Here is a 19930-nt window from a genome sequence, read left to right as displayed (position 1 = left end):
ACGTCATACGCAATGCGTCAATTTGGGTCAGCGCGCTGTCAGTCAGCTGATATGCTCCAGAGAGATAGCAGAGATGATGAGGACATACATATGTATCTGTATAGCATTATCTCTAGGCTAACAGTTACAGATTTGGATAACGTCTGCTTGTCAATTTTGGAAGTATCCTTCTGACTGTGTGACCCAGTTAACATTTGTACTAATCTCCTATTGCCAATAATCCGTTAGGGCGGGGGCATACATATAGCAGTGCGAAAGCTATGGTTTAATGGTGCCACCCATATTTTGAGGAATTGTAATATTCAGGACAATCTCTACTCTTTACCACAACGATAAACCACAAGTGCCCGTAGCTACCTTTTAATTTTGCGCGTTCTCGTAACAGTGTCCGCCATTTTGATTAAAAAATATGACAGCATCCTTGCCTGTCTTTCTGCAATCTTGAGGGTAAAAGCGACAATTAATTTACTGGCGCTGGGATTGATTGTACTATACACGGGTGGAAGGGTCAGGCAGCCTCTGGTGAGCTGTCAAAGAAACACTCGCCAGATTACTGACAGATTTGGTTGATGGGGCGTGCAGCTCCAGTTGACTGGTTTGGAATATAAACAAACTGCTCAACCAGCTACTTTAGCAGACTGACACTGACGCCCTGGAGCTAAATGACAAGGTAGGTGCTTGTCGTAGTTGTGCCATGGCAAGATTGCAATAATCAGCCTGGCTAGCTATATACGCAGTCTAATTAGCTATCTGGCTAACAACATCCTACTAGCTAATATGGTCAGACATATTTGACAGTCATTGGCAGCTAGCTAGCCACCTTGCTACGCAGCACAGCGTCCTAATCTTGAAGATTAGGAGAGTCAGAGATGTGTGTATGTGCTGGAACCCACTGATTCTTTCTCCATTTCTATCACCTTTTCGGTTTGCATACCGTTTATCAGTGTGTGTGCGCCAATGGTGTGAGTGTGTAATCGTCCATGCAGATGACCATTCCTTCCTGGGTCTATGAGACAAATGACTGAAGAGGTCTGACCAAGGACACACATTAATTAGGTAAACACTCACACACATTCTCACTTAAAGGTGCAATCTAACCTATATCTGTTTCACTATAGGTTTAATGTGCTTCCTCTGTAAACTGGTGGGGGGTGTATCTGGCTGTGTGTAATCGTCCATGCAGATGACCATTCCTTCCTGGGTCTATGAGACAAATGACTGAAGAGGTCAGACCAAGGACACACATTACTTTGGTAACCCCCCCATTCAAGCCCTCTCCTCGCATCCTTCTTGAGTAAGACCGTGGGGATCGAACCTCATCACACTCCAGACCAAGCAGGAAATGTAAAGTTGCAAAACATTTGATACACAGTTGGTGAGGATGACTTTCTATTCACTCTTTCTCCTTGCAGCTGCAGCCATGTTCTGGAAGTTTGACCTGCACATGTCGTCCCAGCTGGAGGCCCTGCTGGAGAAGGATGATGTCACACTCACTGAGCTCATGGAGGAGGAGGACGTACTACAGGAGTGCAAGGCCCAGAACCGCAGGTTATCCTTCAGCATTAACATCTGCCATAGAAAGCACACTGTTTATTAGCATTAGTTTGAGCATTTCAAATAGGAAATGGTGTCATGCTAATGAGTGTCTCTTCATTCCTCTCTGGGCCCAAGGCTGCTTGTCTTCCTGTCCCAGGACACCTGCATGCAAGAGCTGCTGCACCTCATCACCACAGAGCCCCCTGCTGGCCTGGAAGAAACAAGACGTTTTAAGTGAGTGGACTTGGGATCATCAACTAGATTCAGCCGCGGGCCGAATTGTTTCTCGAGCGGGTGGTTGGGGGGCCGGAACATAATTACAAATAATTTATAGATGGCAAATTGACCGCAAGAAGCCCAAACAGAGATAATATTTGACTAAAACATAATCATTTCAAACCTTGCTTACTTTTGTAAATGATCACATCTCTCTATTATGCGTGGGAATACTTGAGAACTGATTTCCAAAATTAAAACACTTGGAGCTGATTTCCTGGTGTTTTTAGTCTTTTATGTCCAACAATTAAAATTCTATTTTTTTTTTTTTACATTTTTGCTCAGAAAACTTTGGAGGCCAAGAGGAGTAGAGAGACACACACACTGTCTATCAGTCAGTCAGTCAGTCAGTGGGATACTTTGCTGAGTGTGTGTGTGTTCCAGGCACCCTAACATAGCGTGTGAGCTGCTGACGAGTGATGTGGGGGTGATAAATGATAAACTGGGTGGAGAGAAGCCCCTGCTGGATACCCTGTACTCTTTCCTGGAGCAGCCCCCTCCCCTCAACCCCCTTCTTGCGTCCTTCTTCAGCAAGACCATCGGAAACCTCATCACACGCAAGACCGAACAGGTACAGTAACACCAACTCTCTCACACAGTTGATCATTTTATTCTGGTTGTGTTGTAGTTTCATTGTGGCGGTGATTCATTTTCTGCAGAAGAAGGAAGGTTTCTTCTCTTTAGTGTAGAGCCCTAAAATCTGTGTTGTGGAAAATGCGCATGGAATCCAGACATTAAAACAGAATTCAACAATATTCAAAATGTATTGATCTAATTAGAAAATGCATCAGTTATTTGTATTTTCCTGCAACTTTCTGAAACGGCGTGTGTGTGTGCACACACCAGGACTTCCGTTAGCCGGCTACTAAAAACGTGTTAAACAAATCAAATTATATTTTATATTTGATATTCTTCAAAGTAGCCACCCTTTGCCTTGATGACAGCTTTGCACACTCTTGGCAAAGTTGTCATCAAAGCAAGGGTGGCTACTTGAAAATATATATTGATTTGTTTAATACTTTTCTGGTTACTACATGATTCCATTTGTGTTATTTCATAGTTTTGATGTCTTCACTATTATTAATGTAAAAATAAAGAAAAACCCTTGAATGAGTAATTGTGTCCAAACTTTTGACTGGTACTGTATATGTAGCCTAGTCCTACAGGTTATATGATTTTGGGAACTATTGTCCGACAATGTGTTTTAAGCATTGTTATGGACTTAGAACATCCAATTTGTTGTTTTTCTATAAAAAGGTTGATTTTGAGAGTGAAAAATGGAAACCTGGGAAAAACTGAATGATTTTTATAGGGGCCTACTTGGGTAGATAATATTGGTTGTAATCATTTTGTTGTATGATGTTGTTGTAGCCTATATTGTTGTATGATAATTTATTTTGGTCTTTAGATGATCTGGTTGACAGGTGGTTGTGTTGTGGTCTCTGTAGGTGATCTCCTTTCTGCGGGGAAAGGAGGGTTTCCTGGGTCTGGTCCTGAATCACATCAACACATCAGCCATGATGGACCTCCTGCTACGCCTCATCAGTTGTGTAGAGCCTGCTCCTCTCAGACATGACACGCTCAATGTACGACACACACACACACACACACATCCACACACCCTCAGTGTGTGGTAAAGTATGTAATAGTGTGCGTTTGTGTTCCCTCTACAGTGGTTAAATGAAGAGCAGCTGGCCCAGAGGCTTATAGAGCTCATCCACCCTGGGAAAGATGAGGAGGTAAGGCCGACACACACACACCCACTCTACTGATGACTAGAGAGTGCTGTCAGAGGGGTAACGACAGCCGTGTGTGTGTGTTTCAGAAACAGTCAAATGCATCCCAGACTGTGTGTGACATCATCCGTCTCAGCAGAGACCAGGCCAATCAGCTCCAAGAGAACTCTGAGGCTGACCCTCTGCTTGCCGTGCTGGAGTCGTAAGTCACACACACACGCGCACACACACACACACACACACACACACCTGTAATATCCTATGCCCTGTGTGCTCCTGTGTGCTCCAGGCAGGAGTGTGTGGGTCAGCTGCTGGACAACATGTTTGTGGGAGAGAGGACAGAGAGCTGTATCATCTGTGGAACTCAAATCCTTCTAACCTTACTGGAAATCAGGAGGCCAGGGTGGGTGTTCTATTCTTGCATACTTAAAAAGCCTAGTGCTTGCCAGCTTGCAGTACTAAAAAAGGGAAATGAGTTAGCATCTTCTACCTCTGTTTCTGGTTCATTCCTATGGGGGAAATTAATGGGGTTTTGGGATATATGCAGAAAGTAAGGTCCGAGTTAACCCAGGCTTAGGAAATCTTATACGTTTTGTTCTATGAGATAATATCAGTCAATTAATGAATTATGAAGCCTTTACGTACTTGTTTTGATTACATAAATGCTTCAAAATTCACAAAAAAACAATCATAATTCCGAAGATTTCTGAAGTCATGACGGAAAATGTTTTCTGGGGATGTGATGTATTACACGGAACCCAAATCGGCTGCGCGCGTGCGCCATCGTGCATGAATGTATTTTGTCCCCCCACACCAAACGCGATCACGACACACAGGTTAAAATATCAAAACAAACTGAACCAATTACATTAATTTGGGGACAGGTCGAAAAGCATTAAACATATATGGCAATTTAGCTAGCTAGCTTGCACTTGCTAGCTAATTTCTCCTATTTAGCTAGCTTGCTGTTGCTGCCTTATTTGTCCTGGAATATAAACATTAAGTTGTTATTTTACCTGAAATGCACAAGGTCCTCTACTTTGACAATTAATCCACACATAAAACGGTCAACCAAATCGTTTCTTGTCATCTCTCCTCCTTCTAGGCTTTTTCTTCTCTTGACATTATATTGCAATTGGCAACTTTCATATATTAGGTGCATTACCGCCACTGACCTCGTTCGTCTTTCAGTCACCCACGTGGGTATAACCAATGAGGAGATGGCACGTGGGTACCTGCTTCTATAAACCAATGGGAGAGGCAGGACTAGCAGCGCAATCTGTGTCACAAATAGAACTGACTTCTATTTTAGCCCTTGGTAACGCAGACGCTGGTTGGCGAGCGCGAGCAGTGTGGGTGCAGTAATTGAATAATATAGATTTCTAAATGTATTTTTGCACCGCTCGCGCACGCAACGCGAGTGGTGTAGTCAGCCTGTTATGGAGGACCCGGCAAGCCAGCCTATTCCCTATAATGTAAACTCCAACAGAAATAACTTCAAATGTATAACTTCAAATTAAACCAAAGAATTTGCACTCATTACTGGATTGAATGTAATTTTCTGCCAATTTACAAGCAAATACTTAAATAATTAATTGTTACCAATCAACTTGCAAGGTTGCTAGCCAACTAGCCTGCTAACTTTAGCCCTACCAGCCTGCTATCGCTACATTAGCACTGCAATAGTCAGCCTGTTGTTATCAATACCTAGCGTACAACTACATTAAAGTAAATTTAAGTTTTGGAAATGCCATCTAACCAGAAAAGCCATCTAACCAGTTTTCAAAGAATGTTAGCTATATGCAGTTATCTTAGCCAGCAAGCTAGCCAGCCAGCTAATGTTAGCTATTTAGCCAACTAGCATAACCAACCACAACTAACACAACTTAAACATAACCGCAGATTAAAAGCAAAAAGAGAGCAGAGACCTACAGATTGAAGTGTTGGGCCCATCCAATGGTAAACCTTTTAAGAGTGCAAGCTGAGTTGGCTACCAAAGCGAGGGGTAGGCGGGCGTTTCGCTGGGCCGAGGGAGAGTCAGGGAAATCCAATAGCTATAAAGTGAGAAAAATATAAAATAGATAGATTCCAGAAGTCAGTCAACTAGCGTGATAGCACGAAGCCAAGGTGGGAAAAGTTACAAAACTCTCGAAACCTACTTCACAGAGAACATGCTGAAAAGTTGACAAAACAAACAGGAGAACAGATTAAAGAACGGGTACTACACAATTAGAGCAAGCAGGTATGATTTTTCTATTTTGTTTTGAGCCTACGGCAAGAAGGCACCAGAGCCTGCCATGCTAATGGGTTCCCACTAGATAAAGGCCACAAAGTTCGTAAAGAGCACGGGGATGCCGCAGGTGCCCCATTTGTACATCACACCTCCTCTTGATCAGTGGATTGTAGCTCACCCCCGCCAACACTTGGTCTGGAATGTAATTACGTGCTAGCATAGCTAGTGGCTAACGTTAGCCAGATTGAGCAAGCTGCCGAGCTTGCATACGAACTAGGCAGCACAGAGAAGATGTTCCATGTGATGTTGAGAAATAGTGCATTGTGGGTTGTTTAGAAGATATCCGGAAATAATGTATTAAATATGTAATGACCCAAAAACAAAACCATGTTTGTACTTATAGGTAACCAGATCGTGACTACAACTAAGTTACTAAGTCTTTGACCACACCGTGTTGTTACATTGGTGAGCAAAAACTCATGCTTCCTACCCTTTTAAGCCTGTGTTTACCACATACCTTATTTTCAAAGTTTATCCAAAAAACCCATAAATTTCCCAAAAAGGCTTTGGCCAACGAGCCATGGCGGAGTTAGCCTCCGTTATTGCCTTCAAGAATAGTAAATTAATATTGCTCTCTATTAGTTGGGATGTATAGGAATGTGGTCACAGCCTCTTTTTGGTTTCACTGCACGCACACATTTCCTCTTATGACAGGAAGACATTCCTCAGTAGCTACTGCCCATGGGTAGGGGGTGTAAATGGAAAAGTTGTGACTGATCTAGATGCTTATCTAAAGATACCTACCATACCTGTGTGTGTGTTCCAGGGTGGAGGGTATGTTGGATGTGTGTGTTCAGGGACATGAGAGGTGTGTCAACAGTAGCATCCTGCAGGCCATCCAACCCCACCTCACACACTACCACCAACTACTGCTGGATCCGCCCAGGGTAAACTTGCACACGCACGCAAACGCACACCTTCAACAGACACACATCCTGTATTCTCTGACTTAGTCACCCATACAGTCTTGCACTGTTATGCCATGTATAGTTTCAGAGTTGTAATGTCAACTATTCAACACATCATAAAACTCATTGACGTGTGTGTGTGTGTGTGTTTGTAGGTGACCCCCATGCTTACCAGTCTAGGTGTGTTGGAGGTGCCATTGGGTAACTGTCGTCTCCATGTGGCCAGACTGATGGCCTCTCTGCTACAGACCACTAACACCAGTTATTACATTTGTTGTAACAACACCATTTATAACAACACCGTCACACTGGAGCTCTGCAGACTCAACACCATAAACATTCTACTGGTCAGTACACACACACACACCATGTCCTGGTTTGTATACACCTTTACCTCTTTTATCCGTTAACCTGTTTTTGTGTGTTGCAGGACCTGTTCTTTAAGTACACCTGGAACAACTTCCTGCACTTCCAAGTGGAGCTGTGTGTGGCAGCCATCCTCAGCCACTCTGCCCAGGAGCAGAGACCCCTGGTTACCCAGGAAAATCCCAGGCTTCAGCAGGTGCCCCAGGAGAAGCAGGCCTCGCCTGGCCCCACACTCCCACTGCCCTCTGTTCCTCCCGACATCTTCACACACAACCCACTGGTGACCCATGTACGTGTCTGTCTGTCTGTCTGTGTCTCTCTGTCTCTGCCTGCCTGTGTGTCTCAGTAACATTCTCTCTCTCTCTCTCTCTCTCCTCCCCATCTGCAGTTGTTTCAGGACTGTCGTCTGGTTCCGAGGATATTGGAGGCTTGGGAGGAGAATGATAAGATGCAGTAAGATATTTTAAACTGTTAAACAGATAGCAAATCAGCTGTTTTTGAACCTGTTTTGTCATCTGTGATTGGTGTATCACTAGTATAGTGTGTTAACGTTCATAAATATAATTGTGTGTGTTACATATTGGCACGAATGTGTGTTTTCTCAGGGAGGAGGGGGGCATGAGGAGAGGCTACATGGGTCACCTGACTAGGATCGCCAACACTGTAGTCTGTAGCATGGAGAAAGGACCAGTACACAGCCAGATCAGCAGCCTTATTACAGGTAGGGCTGTGTGGGTTACTTAGGGTTACGGACATAACAAACCTATTGTAGAATAACTGCCTGTGTGTGAAGCTGTCTCTACTGTGACTGTGTGTTGCAGAGCTGCTTGTGGATTGCAAGGGGCGCTGGGAGACCTTTGTAGACCAGGCCCTGACAGAGATCAACAGGAAGAACACTGTAGACCTGGTATTCATACATACACACACACACACACACCCACACACACACACACATGTAAAACCCCTGGCCTTGTGTGTTCCAGGTGTCTCACAACCTGCGCTCCTCCAGTGAAGATGATGATCGACAGAGTCCCTTCCCCAAAGAGCTGTCACTGCAACAAGTACACACACACACATGCATTTACATGTATTTCCAGATAGTCATCTACTGCTCCTACTCTGTCATGGTAGTTACCATAATACAGTTCTGCTTTCTATGTGTGCTGTCTTTCAGACATTCTCAGACTACCAGATCCAGCAGATCACTGCTAACTTTGTGGATCAGTTTGGCTTCAATGACGACGAGTTCTCAGAACACGGCGACAACATCAAGTAAGACACAGACACACACACAGCGTCAAGTAAGTCCTCTAAGTGGTTCTGACTTGACTGTGATTGTGTGTATGTTGTGTGCGGCAGTGCCACCTTTGACCGGATCGCAGAGATTAACTTCAACGTGGACACAGAGGACACTGTGAGTGACAGAGTCCATAGCCTCTCTCCTAGGAGCTTCCATTTGAAATCCACTGTCTGAGTCATTACGTAGACTGGTCAACAGGTACAGTTATGCAGGGATCTATACGCATACGTTGTGGTGTGTGTGCATGCATGTGCAGGCTAAGACTGCAGCATTTGAGGCCTGCACTAAGGAGAAGATCCAGTCGTTTGATGACAACGAAGAGGAAGATATCTGGGAGGAGAGAGAGATCAACTATACTACACACACTAAGTCTAGGACCAGGTATACAAACACACACACATTCACACACTTAGATTAACAATATGACACACCAGGACCAGAATACAACGCACCAGGACCAGAATACGACACACCTGGTCCAGGACCAGAATACGACACACCTGGTCCAGGACCAGAATACGACACACCTGGTCCAGGACCAGAATACGACACACCTGGTCCAGGATACGACACACCTGGTCTTGGACCAGAATACGACTCACCAGGACCAGAATACGACACACCAGGACCAGGTACACATACAACGCTCTCTGTCTTGCTCTCTCAGGTTTGGGGGGTCACGGACATCTGTTGGAGCGGCTCAGAGTGATGGGGTGAGCGATACTGCTGGTAGCTCAACAGGTTCTGAAACGGAGGAGTGGGAGGTGCCTATTGAGGTCACAGGTCAGACAGAACACAGCAAGAACATCAGCCAGACTGAGAACATCAGCCAGACTGAGACTGCACAGAGTAAGGATGACTATTTGAACACAGGACTGCTTGTGTGTGGGTATATAATGTGTTTTTGTTCATGGGGTGTTTTTGTGGTTGTATGTGTTTATCATTTTCTTTGGTTGTGTGTTGCTGTGGTAGTCGATGCGTATGTTTCTGGTTCTTCTTGTTTTGTTTGTGTGTGTCTGGTCCTCAGCTCTGAGTTGTATTTATTCCTCAGGCCCTGGCTGGGCGGCTAGTTTCGGGGAGGTGAACTCTAAGGCCCCCTCTCCTGGAGTGGGCATGGATCCATGGGCTAACCCCACCCCCAAGTCTGGAGTGGGCGTAGACCTATGGGGTAGCCCTGCCCCCACACCTGGAGTGGGCTTAGACCCGTGGGGTAGCCCCGCCTCTAAATCAGGAGTGGGCCTAGACCCATGGGGTAGCCCCAACCCCAAGTCCGAAGTGGGCGTCGACTCATGGGACAGCCCTGCCCCCAAGTCAGAAGTGGGCGTGGATGCATGGGGCAGCCCCGCCCCCCAACCCATAACTGCAGAGAAGGGCTGGGCCAAGTTCACTGACTTTCAGCCCTTCTGCTGGTGAGTGTAGCCACATTTCAGTCTGTCTTTATGAACATTCTGCTGCTCATGTATAAGTTTATATTTGTGTGTGTGTGTATTCAGTTCAGAGACAGGTCCGAGGTGCACTTCTCCAGTAGACTCCGAGATCTGTGGGTCAGACAAAACAAAACCCAGCCAAGACAAGAACTGTAAGTCTTTGTGTGTTCTCCCTGCATGGCGTGTGTAACCGTGTGTGTTCAATTTGCAAAGTGTGTGTGTTTTCTCTGCAGCTTGTGTGTGGAGTGTGTGTGTGGCGAGGAAGGCTCCCCTGGTAGCATCAGACAGCTCTTCATCAGGAGGCTCAGAAAGTGATGAAGAGGACAAGACTGAATCTGTTACTATGGAGAAGGTATCCAAGGAAATGGTCACTACAGAGACCGTTGTCACAACCGCCGGACGGGAGACCATCAAACTTAGGATGGACGCCAACAACGAGAGAGCTGTCTTCACCAGGTACACACACACACATTCGCTTCTCAGTCGTGCAGTATATTCCTCTCCCTGCCTTACTGTCCAGTGTCCTCACCACACCACTCCTCTCATCTTACCTTCTCTTTTCCTCTCTCCTTCCCTCCCTCTCACTTTCCAAATCAGTCCTTCTTACTCATCTTCTCCTAATTTCTTGTCTTGCCCTCTTCCACTCCTCTTCTCTTCCTTCCATCTTCTCTCCTCCACTTCTGAATTTCCTCTCCTCCTCAGAGTGTTTCATCCTGCAGTCAGAGGGTATGTAGTGTATGAGGTCTCTAGCCATTGAGTGTGTTGCCTGTGGAGTTGTATTGCCATGGGAGTGTTACAGAGTGTACAACACTTTGCAGAGCAAAACCCAATGGAAACATAGCCACAGATGACATCTGCTAACAAACAAATACAGGTTTTTATTGTCTAATATACCAGATAGGTGCAGTGAAATGTATTGTTTTAAAGTGTCAGGCATAGTAGTACCGCACCCCTGGAGCAAATGCCTTGCTTAACCTCTCTGGGATATGTGGGACGCTAGCGTCCAACATCCAGTGAAAATGCTGAGCGACAAATTCAAATAAATTACTATAAAAATTAAACTTTCATGAAATCACACATTCAATACACCAAATTAACGCTACACTTGTTGTGAATCCAGCCAACGTGTCAGATTTCAAAAAGGATTTACGAAAGCACACCAAACGATTATGTTAGGTCAGTACATAGCCACAGAAAAACACCAGCCAAAGAGAGGAGTCACAAAAAGCATAAATAGAGATACAATTAATCACTAACCTTTGATGATCTTCATCAGATGACACTCATAGGACTTCATGTTACACAATACATGTATGTTTTGTTCGATAAAGTTCATATTTGTATCCAAAAATCTCAGTTTACATTGGCGCGTTACGTTCAGTAATGTTTTGCTTCCAAAACATCCGGTGATTTTGCAGAGAGCCACTTCAATTTACAGAAATACTCATTATAAATGTTGATGAAAATACATGTGTAATGCATGGAACTTTAGATAAACTTCTCCTTAATGCAACCGCTGTGTCAGATTTCAAAAAAGCTTTACCGAAAAAGCACACCATACAATAATCTGAGTACAGCGCTCAGAGCCCAATCAACCCAAAGAGATATCCGTCATGTTGTGGAGTCAACAGAAATCAGAAATAGCATTATAAATATTCACTTACCTTTTGATGATCTTCATCAGAATGCACTCCCAGGAATCCCAGTTTCACAATACATTTTTGATTTGTTCCATAAAGTCCATAATTTATGTCCAAACACCTTTGGTTCGCTCGTTTAGTACACAATCCAAACTGACGACGCGCTGGCAGGTCCAGGCGAAAGTTCAGATGAAAAGTCATTTTACAGTCCGTAGAAACATGTCAAACTAAGTATAGAATCAATCTTTAGGATGTTTTTATCATAAATATTCAATAATATTCCAACCGAAGAATTCCTTTGTCTTCAAAAATGCTATGAAATGTAAGCTACCTCCCATGTGAATGTGCGTGACCAGCTCGTGACCTCTGACTCAATCCCCTCTCATTCCCCCCCTCTTTTATCGTAGAAGCATCAAACAAGGTTCTATAGACTGTTAACATCATTGGAAGCCTTAGGAAGTGTAAAATGACCCCATTTCCACTATATCTTGGATAGGCAAAGAGTTGAAACACTACAAACCTCAGATTTCCCACTTCCTGGTTGGATTTTTTCTCAGGTTTTTGCCTGCCATATGAGTTCTGTTATACTCACAGACATCATTCAAATAGTTTTAGAAACCAGAGTGTTTTCCTATCAAAATCTACTAATTATATGCATATTCTAGCTTTTAGGACAGAGTAGCAGGCAGTTTACTCTGGGCACATTTTTATCCAAGCTACTCAATATTGCCCCCCTGTCCCAAAGAAGTTCAGGGAATATTAACAGATTTTCACTTTGTTGGGTCATGTATTCGAGCCTGCGACCTTTCGGTTACTGGCCCAACGCTCAAATCGCTAGGCTACCTGCCACCCTATTAGCAGTGAATGGACTGCAGTTCTGCTGTTGATAACGTCAAACCAAGGCATTGAGCTTTGTGTTCAGCTGCATGAAAACTAACTATGTTTTTACCTCTGACCTTTGGCTGGACATCCCTACAGTCCTCTTTGATCCTATGACTATGCCTCTCTACTCTAGGTCTATGCTGAGTTCTGATGGGTCTACTAGAGGCAAATCCAAAAGCGCTCGAAAATCCTAAAGAGTGCACTACTTTTGGTCAGAACCACATAGGGCTGCAACATACAGTGCATTCGAAAAGTATTCAGACCCCTTCACTTTCCACATTTTGTTACGTTACAGCCTTATTCTAAAATGGATGAAGAAATTGTTTATTTAATCCATCTACACACAATACCCCGTAATGACAAGGCAAAAACAGGTTTTTAGAAATAACTTATTTACATTAATATTCAGACCCTTTGCTATGAGACTCGAAATTGAGCTCAGGTGCTTCCTGTTTCCTTTGATCATCCTTGATGTTTCTACAACTTGATTGGAGTCCAACTGTGGTAAATTCAATTGATTGGACATGATTTTGGAAAGGCACACATCTGTCTATATAAGGAGCAAAAACCAAGCCATGAAGTCGAAGGAATTGTCCGGAGAGCTCAGATACAGGATTGTGTCGAGGCACAGATCTGGGAAAGTGTACCAAAATATTTCTGCATCATTGAAGGTCCCCAAGTACACAGTGGTCTCCATCATTCTTAAATGGAAGAAGATTGGAACCAACAAGACTCTTCCTAGAGCTGGGTGCCTGTCCAAACTGAGCAAGGGAGAAGGGCCTTGGTCAGGGAGGTGACCAAGAACCCGATAGTCACTCTGACAGAGCTCCGGAGTTCCTCTGTGGAGATGGGAGAACCTTCCAGAAGGACAACCATCTCTGCAGCACTACACCAATCAGTCCTTTAAAGTAGAGTGGCCAGACGGAAGCTACTCCTCAGTAAAAGGCACATGACAACCTGCTTGTGTTTGCTAAAAGGCACCTAAAGACTCTCAGACCATGAGAAACAATATTATTTTTTCAGCTGCAAAGACTGGGAGACAAAGATGGGAGGCAAAGATGAACGGAGCAAAGTACAGAGAGATCCTTGATGAAAACCTGCTCCAGAGCTTTCAGCAACTCAGACTGGGGCGAAGGTTCACCTTCCAACAGGACAACGACACTAAGCACACAGCCAAGACAATGCAGTAGGGGCTTCGGGACAAGTCTCTGAATGTCCTTGAGTGGCCCAGCCAGAGTCCGGACTTGAACCCGATCGAACATCTCTGGAGAGACCTGAAAATAGCTGTGCAGCGACGCTCCCCTTCCAACCTGACAGAGCTTGAGAGGATCTGCAGAGAATGGGAGAAACTCCCCAAATACAGGTGTGCCAAGCTTGTAGCGTTATACCCAAGATTTTTATAAATTTGCAAAAATGTAAAAAAAAAAAAAAAAAAACGTTTTTCCTCTGTCATTATAGGATATTGTGTGTAGATTGAGGGGATAAAACAATTGAAACAATTTTAGAATAAGGCTGTATCGTAACAAAATGTGGAAAAGTCAAAGGGTCTGAATACTTTCAGAATGCACTGTAGAGTTCTGACCAATAATAGTGCCCTATACAGGGAAGAGGGTGTGATTTGAGACACTGCCAATATGTTCTTACCTATGTCTTTCTACTCTTACAGTGAGGCTGACATGAGAGAGAAAGAGAAGATGAAGGAGAAAGAGAGGGTGATGGGTGGAGGAGACCCTCTCAATGCCACCGCTGCTCCCCTCAAAATTCGGCCTGCCACCGTCACAAAGTAAGTGTGTATCTGTGCCTCTGTCTTGTGTACCTGCTTCTTCGCTGACACCACCCCCTCCACTCTCCCCACAGAGACACACCATCCTTGGCAAACGGACCGGCCTAGTACTACGGTACCACGACACACACATACACACTCCACTTCCCAACAACACTCCATGCCATGCAACGTCTTGTATCGTGAGCAGTGCTGCCCTGTCATAGGTCTGTGTCTAGGACATCTACGGGGGCTGAGAGAGTCAAAAAGCAGAAGAGAAAAGCCATTCCGGAAGCCAATCAACAGCTCCTAAACACAGCAGTTTATGAACAGATTCATGTGATGTTTGTCCCTGCCCTACTGCTGTAGTCTCTCCTAGACACCTATCACCACACTGCGACGTGTGTGTGTGTGAGATCCAGCTTTATGTAGTCTTGTTAGTTCTTGGCTCAGACTGCTTTTTTTTTTACACTTTAAGTAGAGAAGATGCTCCATTCCCGCTGTAGTCACATCATCAGCGCAGAGTAGTCTGAGGAGGGGAATGAGTAGTCAGTACTGACTGTAAGATCTTCAAGGACAAAATGTGTTCCTAGTTTTTTTTTTTTTTTTGACTCAATCATTTCAGCATAGAAAATCCAGCCTGATTATGAACATTCTCCACTATCTCTCTCTGTGTGGACTATTCCGTCTGTTCTCCCTCTCTGTGTGGACTATTCCGTCTGTTCTCCCTCTCTGTGTGGACTATTCCGTCTGTTCTCCCTCTCTGTGTGGACTATTCCGTCTGTTCTCCCTCTCTGTGTGGACTATTACAGGTAGTGAAATATTGATTCTGTCTGTTCTTTCTCTTTGTGTGGGAGATTTGGAATATATATTCTCAGGTTAAAAGAGCAGTTCTGTGGATGTGATGAAAGCACACATGTGTGACGTCACACACAGCATGAGTACACACACATACAGTGTGATTATTCACACACACACACAAAGCTTGAGGCATACACACTCCACTGTATGAGTGTATACACACAAACACAGAGTTTGCGCAGACAAGCACTCACACCCTTCCATATCACCCCTCCACAGAGCTGTGTAAATGTAATATTGTGACCTTTGAACCTTTTATTAGGTTGTGGTATAATGTAAACGTATTATAATGTAAACAGTATATATATATAAACACGTATCTATTTTTGGTATCAATTCAGATGTATCGGAAAGCGGATGTTTAGCAGGTTGCTGTGTGTGTGTGTGTGTGTGTGTGTGTGCGTGTGCGTGTATGTGTGTTTATAGTGGTGAAATGAGGCAATAATGACATCTGTGTTGTTATGGTTTTTACCCCAGCATCAGACCCTGATACCCTGCTACATGCTTCCTCCTGGGTGTGTGTGTGGGTACATGTATGTATATGTTTAATGTATTGGAATGTCTTCCATATCCAATTCCTCATGCTATATCATCTTATCAGTATCTAAAGCGGTCTCTCTCCCTTCTCTCATTTAGAGCATGTCATTCAGGTATGACTTCGTGAAGTTAGTTTCTGTTGTGTGGTTTTATGTTTATGCACTTTGTGATGGTGGTCAGAACCATCAAGGTATTTTACTCACAGCTGAGGAAGAGGTTTGACTTAAAGGAATCAGTGAGTTATTACAAAATCTTAATAATATTTGTATGTGATATGACGATTTGATCCACCTATTGTGATGCCAAAGTGGGCTAGAGACTAATGAAATTGGCTAGATTTGGGACAGGGAGAGGGATCCACCCTGATAAAGCTAACCAGAGTTGTGTACAGAGTTACGTCATACCTTCACCCCAACACCACACACTGCATCTGACCCATACAAAACCACACACTGCATCTGACCCATACAACACCACACACGGCATCTGACCCATACAAAACCACACACTGCATCTGACCCATACCACACCACACACTGCATCTGACTCATACCACACACGGCATCTGACCCATACAAAACCACACACTGCATCTGACCCATACAAAACCACACACTGCATCTGACCCATATAACACCACACACTGCATCTGACCCATACAAAACCACACACTGCATCTGACCCATACCACACCACACACTGCATCTGACCCATATAACACCACACACTGCATCTGACCCATATAACACCACACACTGCATCTGACCCATATAACACCACACACGGCATCTGACCCATACAAAACCACACACGGCATCTGACCCATACAAAACCACACACTGCATCTGACTCATACCACATCACACACGGCATCTGACCCATACAAAACCACACACTGCATCTGACCCATACAAAACCACACACGGCATCTGACCCATACAAAACCACACACGGCATCTGACCCATATGACACCACACACTGCATCTGACCCATACAACACCACACACTGCACCTGACCCATACCACACACTGCATCTGACCCACACTGCACCTGACCCATACCACACCACACACTGCACCTGACCCATACAACACCACACACTGCACCTGACCCATACCACACACTGCATCTGACCCACACTGCACCTGACCCATACAACACCACACACTGCACCTGACCCATACCACACACTGCATCTGACCCACACTGCACCTGACCCATACCACACCACACACTGCACCTGACCCATACAACACCACACACTGCATCTGACCCATACAACACCACACACTGCATCTGACCCATCCAAAACCACACACTGCATCTGACTCATACCACACCACACACTGCATCTGACTCATACCACACCACACACTGCATCTGACTCATACCACACCACACACTGCATCTGACTCATACCACATCACACACGGCATCTGACCCATACAAAACCACACACTGCATCTGACCCATACAAAACCACACACGGCATCTGACCCATACAAAACCACACACGGCATCTGACCCATATGACACCACACACTGCATCTGACCCATACAACACCACACACTGCACCTGACCCATACCACACACTGCATCTGACCCACACTGCACCTGACCTATACAACACCACACACTGCATCTGACCCATACAACACCACACACTGCATCTGACCCATCGAAAACCACACACTGCATCTGACCCATATAACACCACACACTGCATCTGACTCATACAAAACCACACACTGCATCTGACCCATATAACACCACACACTGCATCTGACTCATACCACACCACACACTGCATCTGACTCATACCACACCACACACTGCATCTGACTCATACCACACACGGCATCTGACCCATACAACACCACACACGGCATCTGACCCATACAAAACCACACACTGCATCTGACCCATACAACACCACACACTGCATCTGACCCATACAAAACCACACACGGCATCTGACCCATATAACACCACACACTGCATCTGACCCATACAACACCACACACTGCACCTGACCCATACCACACACTGCATCTGACCCACACTGCACCTGACCCATACAACACCACACACTGCACCTGACCCATACCACACACTGCATCTGACCCACACTGCACCTGACCCACACTGCACCTGACCCACACCACACACTGCACCTGACCCATACAACACCACACACTGCATCTGACCCATACAACACCACACACTGCATCTGACCCATCCAAAACCACACACTGCATCTGACCCATATAACACCACACACTGCATCTGACTCATACAAAACCACACACTGCATCTGACCCATATAACACCACACACTGCATCTGACTCATACCACACCACACACTGCATCTGACTCATACCACACCACACACGGCATCTGACTCATACCACATCACACACTGCATCTGACCCATACAACACCACACACGGCATCTGACCCATACAAAACCACACACTGCATCTGACCCATACAACACCACACACTGCATCTGAACCATACAAAACCACACACGGCATCTGACCCATACAAAACCACACACGGCATCTGACCCATATAACACCACACACTGCATCTGACCCATACAACACCACACACTGCACCTGACCCATACCACACACTGCATCTGACCCACACTGCACCTGACCCATACAACACCACACACTGCACCTGACCCATACCACACACTGCATCTGACCCACACTGCACCTGACCTATACCACACCACACACTGCACCTGACCCATACAACACCACACACTGCATCTGACCCATACAACACCACACACTGCATCTGACCCATACCACACCACACACTGCATCTGACCCATACCACACCACACACTGCATCTGACCCATACCACACCACACACTGCATCTGACCCATACCACACCACACACTGCATCTGACCCATACCACACCACACACTGCACCTGACCCATACCACACCACACACTGCACCTGACCCATACCACACCACACACTGCACCTGACCAATACCACACACTGCACCTGACCCACACCACACACTGCATTTGACCCATAACACACACTGCATCTGACCCATACCACACCACACACTGCACCTGACCCATACCACACTGCATCTGACCCATACCACACACTGCACCTTACCCATACAACACTGCACCTGACCCATACCAAACCACACACGACATCTGACTCATACCACACCACACACTGCATCTGACCCATACCACAAAACACACTGCATCTGACCCATACAACACTGCATCTGACCCATACCACACCACACACTGCATCTGACCCATACCACATTGCACCTTACCCATACAACACTGCATCTGACCCATACCACACCACACACTGCATCTGACCCATACCACATTGCACCTTACCCATACAACACTGCATCTGACCCATACCACACCACACACTGCATCTGACCCATACCACACCACACACTGCACCTGACCCATACCACAATGCATCTGACCCATACCACAATGCATCTGACCCATACCACACCACACACTGCATCTGACCCATACAACACCACACACTGCATCTGACCCATATGTGTGTGTGCTCTCTGTAGTCAGAGGCCTTTTATAAAGGGTTCTGATGCTGGCGGTTCCTTTTCTGTATATGTAATTGTGTGTGTTACTGTTGTCAAACCTAGCCTGTAAAGTCAGATATCAAACTAATAAATATGTCAACCATCAACACTGGGCTCTCAATGTCATTGAGTCATGTGCTGAAATGACACACACAGCAGCCAACACAAATACAGTATGTTTACCTTTAGGTCAGGTGAGTAGAGGGGTTGGGTTCAATTTGCAGTCACACACACACACACACACAAACCATCTACAATAATCCCCCCCCCCCCCCCTCTTGTTACATAAACACCTACTTTGTAGTTACTGGTTGGAGGAAGAGCTATTATTTAGGTTAGAAAGGGTAAATATGACCTAACTACTTCCACACAGTCATTCACAAAAAACAAACTCCTGTATTCTTTCTGATAGGTCTCCCTTGTCCCTCAGTCTCTCTCTCTAATATGTGACACACAGTACAGACACTGCTACTCTAAACAGACACCGTCTCACAACTACAAACAGACAAATAGCCTGTCTCTCTTTCTGTTACTCCTCTCTGTTTCTCACACTCAGCTTTGTTCTGCTCTGTTGTGTGCGACTGGTCTTTAGTGAGCACGCATATGTAGCCCTGAGTGTGAGGGGGACTAAAGAGGAAGGGGTATGATGTAAAGAAGGTAGTGGTGGAGTAGAGATGGAGGGAGGGGGGGTTGGAGATGGAGGGAGGGGATGAAGTAGAGATGGAGGGAGTGGGTGGAGTAGAGATTGAGGGGGGGGTGGAATAGAGATGGAGGGGGTCGAGG

At 45.3% G+C, this 19930-nt stretch overlaps 1 protein-coding gene across 15 annotated transcripts; it reads left to right on the top strand.

Moving 5' to 3' along the window:
* Nucleotides 1–37: 37 nt before the first annotated feature.
* On the top strand, nucleotides 38–19254 carry LOC110521764 (serine/threonine-protein phosphatase 6 regulatory subunit 2). 15 transcript variants are annotated; one of them, XM_021599676.3, is made up of 26 exons: nucleotides 210–670; nucleotides 945–1056; nucleotides 1184–1294; nucleotides 1413–1548; nucleotides 1672–1770; nucleotides 2197–2383; nucleotides 3261–3398; nucleotides 3486–3551; nucleotides 3638–3750; nucleotides 3838–3951; nucleotides 6608–6728; nucleotides 6905–7096; nucleotides 7180–7404; nucleotides 7504–7568; nucleotides 7721–7836; nucleotides 7937–8022; nucleotides 8099–8176; nucleotides 8290–8387; nucleotides 8475–8529; nucleotides 8672–8796; nucleotides 9083–9264; nucleotides 9467–9824; nucleotides 9909–9994; nucleotides 10076–10298; nucleotides 14031–14147; nucleotides 14222–19254. In XM_021599676.3, exons 4-26 carry the CDS (start codon nucleotides 1421–1423, stop codon nucleotides 14253–14255), a joined length of 3006 nt encoding a protein of 1001 aa, XP_021455351.3. In that variant the 5' UTR covers nucleotides 210–670; nucleotides 945–1056; nucleotides 1184–1294; nucleotides 1413–1420; the 3' UTR covers nucleotides 14256–19254. The 15 variants fall into 15 exon arrangements, with proteins under 15 accessions (XP_090085984.1, XP_021455344.3, XP_090086008.1 ...); XM_021599693.3 differs by having other exon boundaries at nucleotides 384–670; nucleotides 1184–1253; XM_090229904.1 differs by having other exon boundaries at nucleotides 645–670; nucleotides 987–1056; nucleotides 1184–1253.
* The last annotated feature ends 676 nt before the right edge of the window (nucleotides 19255–19930 follow it).

This window comes from Oncorhynchus mykiss, chromosome 1 (assembly GCF_057628025.1).
Source record: "Oncorhynchus mykiss isolate SJ-2025 chromosome 1, ASM5762802v1, whole genome shotgun sequence".
NCBI classification, from domain to species: domain Eukaryota; kingdom Metazoa; phylum Chordata; class Actinopteri; order Salmoniformes; family Salmonidae; genus Oncorhynchus; species Oncorhynchus mykiss.
The sequence above is the reverse complement of the archived record's forward strand: the minus strand, read 5'-3'. Positions and strand labels throughout refer to the sequence as shown.